Raw genomic sequence first — 6166 nt, forward strand, 5'->3', positions numbered from 1 at the left:
AATGTCATGAGACAAAGCGTATGTGAACTGCTGTATGGAAAGTGAATTTGCTCTGTAAATCTTCACCCAAATCACAATTAAAAAAAAAAAAAAAAGATTCCATGGACAATATGTTGAATAATGCAAGAAACATCAAAAGAAAATGGAAGGAATACACAGAATCACTATACCAGAAAGAATTGGTAGGTGATCATCCATTTCAGGAGGTGGCATATGATCAAGAACCAATAATGGTACTGAAGGAAGAAGTCAAAGCCGCACTGAAGGAATTGGCAAAGAACAAGTCTCCAGGAATTGACCCACTGAGATGTTTCAATAAATGGATGCCACTCTGGAAGCACTCACTCAGCTATGCCAAGAAATATGGAAGACAGTTACCTGGTCAACTGACTGGAAGAGATCCATATTTGTACCCATTCCAAAGAAAGGTGATCCCACAGAATGTGGAAATTATTGAACAATACCATTGATATCATTGATACTGCACACAAGTAAAATCTTACTGAAGATAATTCAAAAACTGTTACAGCAGTATATTGACAGAGAACTTGCAGAAATGCAACATGGATCCTGAAGGGGATGTGGAGAAAGGGATATCACAGCTAATGTCAGATGGATCTTGGCTCAAAGCAAAGAATACCAGAAAGATGTTTACTTATGTTTTATTGACTATGCAAAGACATTGGATTGTGTGGATCATAACAAATTGTGGATAACAAGAAAAAGAACACGAATTCCAGAACACTTGATTGTACTCATGAGGAACCTGTACATAGACCAGGAGGCTGTTGTTCAAACAGAACAAGGGGATATTGCATGGTTTAAAATCAGGAAGGCAGTGTGTCAGGATTGTATCTTTTCACCATATTTATTCAATCCATATACTGAGCAAATAATCAGAGAAGCTGGACTATATGAAGGATTGGAGGAAGAATTATTAACAACCTGCAATACGCTGATGACACAACTTTGCTTGCTGAAAGTGAGGATGACTTGAAGCACTGACTAATGAAGGCTGAAGAATACAGTCTGCAGTATGGATTACACCTAATACAAAAATCTTCACAACTGGACCTCTAAGCACATCACGATAAACAGAGAAAAGATTGACGTTGTCAAAGACTTCATATTACTTGGTTGTACAATCAACACCAATGGAAGCAACAGTCAATACATCAAAAGATGTATTGCCTCGAGTCTGCTGCAAAAGACCTCTTTCAACTGCTGAATAGCAAAGGTATCTCACTGAAGACTAAAATGAGCCTGCCCCAAGCCATGATATTTTCAATTGTCCCATATGCATATGAGAGCTGGGCAATGAATAAGGAGACCAAAGAAGAGTTGATGCTTTTGAACACCAACATTGTGGTGTTGGTGAAGAATGCTGAAAGTACCATGGACTGCTATAAGAACTAACAAATCTGTCCTTGAAGAAGTGCAGCTGGAATGCTCCTTGGAAGTGAGAATGACCAGACTTCATCTCACCTACTTTGGTCATGTTGCTAGAAGGCACCATTCTCTGGAGAAGGATGTCATACTCGGTAAAGTAGAGGGTCAACAAAAAAGGGGAAGGCCCTCAACGAGATGGATTGACACAGTGGGTGCACCAATGGGCTCAGGTATAGTCGGGATCATGAAACTGGCACAGAACCAGGCAGTGTTTTGTTCTGTTGTACATAGGATTGCTATGAGTTGGAGACAACTCGACGGCACATAACAACAAACCTTGCTATCATGCTTATGCCTCTACTATTATGTGGCCTCTACTTCTAGCACTGAGCTCTGGTAGCACACTACCTAAGGCATCTGATCCACCAGCCACTCCACAGAAACAAGACTGGGCAATCTACTTCCGTAAAGATACACCACCTTAGAATCCCAATGGGGGTCGCAATAAGTCAGAATTGGCTTGATGGCAGTGGGTCTGGTTTTAGTGCCTAAGGCATCTGACTGCTAACCAGAAGGCTGGCAGTTCAAACCCACCAGCCACTCCTCTGAAGGAAGGTTGGGCCATCTACTTCCATAGTGATACTGCCTTGGAAACCCAAGGAGGGGTCGCTATGAGTCAGATCCAATTCAATGGCAGTGTTTGGTTTGGTTGGTTTACCACTAGCACTTCATTCTAACTGGTCCATCCATCTCCAAGTTTTCACTTGCTACTTCTCCCATACCATCGTTCACTATTCACTTTAAATAGTACTTGTATTGGTTCTAAAGTGCTGCTCTAACAGAAAAATACCACCAACGGATACCTTTAACATCTCTTACAGTTTCGGAGGCTAGAAGTCCGAGTTCAAAGTACCAGCTCTAGGGACTGGGTGAAGGCCCCTCAATCGTAGGTTTCAGCTCTGCCTTTTACTCCTGGCCCACTGAAGCTGGAGGCTTCTCTTAACTCAGGCAGCTGCTAGCTGCTGAAGCTGACAAATCCAAGGTTGAGAAGCAAAATGACACAGTCCCAAGATTATTAAGCAGCACTGCAGGTCACTAGTTCAAGTCCAGAAACAGTTCTAAGACCAACAGGCAGCATGGCAGGCTGCTAAATGAAAACTTGGCTACATGCAGGGTCCAAGTGTGCCAAAAAGCTCAAGACCTTTCTCAAAGCTGCTTCCTATATACTAGAAGCAGACCACAACCCTAAGGCAGCTACTCAGATGCTCACAGTAGATTCCACCAGGGAGTTGATGACCAGTCTCATCATGCGGAATAGCTACATTCAGCTGCCCAGCCACTCAAAACCAGGCCCAGCCAAGTTGACACACACCCTTAACTCCCACAATACTCTTAATGTGTATTTCAGTGATGCCATCCTTAAGCAAAACTCCTTTGGAACACCTGTTTTTGCAACAGACTTGAAAGCCCCCAGTGCATCACCAGTTATACCTCCATGAGAGCAGAAATACACCTTACCACGCCTAGAGCAGGGCCTGGCATATAGCAAGCAGGTACTCAATGCACATTTGTGGTATTAAAAAAATACACTGTAGCCAAACTTCTCCATGTGAAGGTTGGTTGATTTTTGTAAAATAGTTAAAAGCCATACAGAGCTTAGTCTAGTGAATAAGATGTGTGATCAAGCTGAAGAATATGATTTTGCATTTTAAAAACAAGTTGTGACTATAAAGCTGTAAACTAGATTTTCTTGTATGAATCATAAAAACGGCTCAGAGTTGAGGTACTTCGGTAGTCATTTAGGGACTTGTTTCAGAGGCTTATAATTAAGCACACCAACCTTAGCCAGTTCCAGGGCATGTGCACCTTCTGTTCCCTCTGCCTAGAACACCCAGACATCCACAGCTTGCTGCCTCTCTTCCTCCAGGCCTCTGTTTAAAGATTCCCTTCTCCAAAAACCCTTTCCTCACTGCCTAACCTCAAATAAAGCCATTCCCTGTCACTGTCTATCCGCTTATCCTGCTTTTCTTTCCTTTGTAGGACTTACCACTACGAGACATTATCTTTCATATCTATCTCATGTGTGTTTAGCAAGCCCTGCAGGCACAGTGGTTAAAGCACTCAGCTGAAAACGAAAAGGTTGGCCGTTTGAATACATCAGTCACTCTGCAGGAGAAAGATGCGGCAGTCTGCTTCCATCAAGACGACAGCCTTGGAAACCTGGAGGGGCAGTTCTCCATTCTAGAGGGTCAGAATCAACTCGACGGCAGTGGGTTTGGTTTGCTTTTATGTGTGTTTAATATCTGTCTCTGCCATGAGAATGTTAGCTTCATGATGGCAGGGACCACTGCTGTAGTTCCAAACGTCTGCTACATATCCAAATTCCAAATAATAAAACCCAATAATTATATATTATAATGAAGGAAGAAAGAGGAAGTAGGAAGGGCCGAAGGTTACAGACAAGAAAGGAGAGGGGTAGAGACGCTCAGGTGAGTCATGACTGTTTCTCTGTTGTTGCTTCATTTTCATGTCAGTTTGAATGAAAGGCTTCTGGCAGAAAATTTTAGACCAGGTCTCTGTGTCTCCTGGAGATTTATTTTCAAGGAAATAGATACTCATAAGAAAGGGACTCTATTACTTTTAGAAGCACTTACTAAACTACAACCAAACTCACTGCCGTTGAGTCAAATCGGACCGAGTCATAGCGACCCCTCCTTGGGTTTCCGAGGTGGTATCTCTGCAGAAGTAGATTGCCTACTCTTCCTTCCAAGGAGCGGCTGGTGGGTTTGAACTGCCAGCCTTCTGGTTAGCAGTAAAATGCCTTAGGTACTATATCACCAGAGCTCCTCAGAAGCACTTAGGTGGTAGTTTATGACCATAATTATGATGGCCATCTCTTTAACTATGTTTTTATCTCCCTACTGGTCCACCAGATAGAAATTGAGTGAAGAATTGAGAATTCTTGACTCAACTGGAGAAATATTTTAATGACGTTGAGTATGATTAGTTTGTGTTGGTATCAACTATTACCATTTTTTAATTTCCCCAGTTAACTGAAGTTTGGAAGCACACCTATCATTTGGCCTTCAGCTCTTTCAGGATCTCTCAGTAGAGTCCATGAAGAAGTCAGGAGGCAAGGCTCTGAAAATAACTGCAATTGTATCAGCCCTGCTGGGCCCCTCACTGGAGACACAAAGCCACACGGGTGAAGTTCATTCCAAGGGAGAGTTAGCCAAGTCACATTTCATTAGTGTTTTTGCTTTTTCAAGCTGTCCATTTCTCATACATAACTTACTGACAGGTTTGTACTGGAGAAATTAGGGCCAAATGACATTGCCTTCTGTGGCAGCAAATCTGGTAGAAAACATCATTCCATTTTTCTGATTTCTATTATAAATGTAGAAATAAAACACTTTTTTTAAAAAAAGTTTAATTGTCTAAATTTAAAATTTGGGACAAGGAAAGAATTATGAAACTCAAAGTATTGCCCCAGAAGGATTTTAGAGCACTTTTAGAATTCTGTGGCACATTTTAGAAAATTTCAATTTCTTGATTAGTAGGATCAAATAGCACACATATCCAGGGCCCTGGTGTCAGAAAGTAATTTTATGATTAAAATATTAAAATGTAATCAAAATGCCAAACATGATAGTCATTAGTTGAGTATCTTTCAATTTCAAAAATTTTTTATTTGAATCCTAGATCATTCCACTCAGAAAATCGTCATAAAATTTCCCCCTGACTACTCTTTACCATCTTTGTTCTCTACAGTATAAAGTCCAATCTAATAATACCAGCACTAATATAGTCTTAATACTTTAGCACTAAAGCCTAATAATACTTTATATTTTTAATTGCTCTTAAATGATACCCATTGCACTTTTGGCCAGTATTCATTATACGTACTTTGACGATGTAGCCTTGCAACCTTACGAAGTTTACATTTGTTCTTGGAAGCAGGAATTTCTGGTGAGGGGGTAGAAGCACATGCTGTTGGTGAGTTACCTGTACCAGGTAATCTTTTAGGAAATGTCATAGAGTAGGAGGTACGCTGTCTAGTCCGACATGCTACTTCCCTCTCTTTATGCAGCAATTGTTCATCCATCAGCAATGTTATAACTTGTTTAGACTTTTCTCGGATATAATAACCTGAAAAATACATTGAATTTGCTTAGTAGAGAAAATATTCATTAAGGCTACAATTAATTTTTATTCTAAGGGAAATAAAGAAAATGTGAACAAAGCAAAAAACTTACAGCAAATAAAGAAGGAAATCTAAGTTTCAATAGAATTGTCAACAGACTCCTTTTCTTACATATTATAAAGTAAATACATTATTAATATGTGATAAAATATATTGGCACTTTATCTTTTACTTTAACTATGCTATTGGATTTTCTTTTAAGAGCAACATATACTTCTTGCAATAAATCAAACAACATAAAAAGAAGAATGAATTAGATCTAGATGTACTGACTTAGAAGTATGACATGAGATATGGTTAAACATTTAAAGTAATACACATAGTATGATTAAAATCTATAAAGTATGGGGAAAATAAAGCCCTCTATATGTATGCAGGAGAGAAGTGGACACAGAAATAGACAGATGGACAGACAGGACAGAAAATGTACCTACAACATTGTTAACATGTTATCTTAAAAAGAAACAAAGCCAAACTCACTGCCATTGAGTCGTTTCCGACTCATAGTGACACCCATTGGGTTTCTGAGGTTGTAAATCTTTACAGAAATAGATTGCCCCTTCTTCCCTCTGC

The 6166-nt window shown here is 40.0% G+C and overlaps 1 protein-coding gene across 1 annotated transcript in view; it reads right to left on the reverse strand.

Annotated features, from left to right (window-relative positions):
* ENTHD1 (ENTH domain containing 1) overlaps positions 1–6166 on the reverse strand; it is a 209785-nt gene that overhangs the window by 150122 nt on the left and 53497 nt on the right. Inside the window, exon 2 of the mRNA XM_007941766.1 lies at positions 5296–5538. Within this exon, the coding sequence (XP_007939957.1) occupies positions 5296–5538 (243 nt within the window). The remainder of the gene's footprint in view (positions 1–5295; positions 5539–6166) is intronic.

This window comes from Orycteropus afer, unplaced genomic scaffold (assembly GCF_000298275.1).
Source record: "Orycteropus afer afer isolate SDZICR_OR568_19922 unplaced genomic scaffold, OryAfe1.0 scaffold00083, whole genome shotgun sequence".
Lineage (NCBI taxonomy): Eukaryota > Metazoa > Chordata > Mammalia > Tubulidentata > Orycteropodidae > Orycteropus > Orycteropus afer.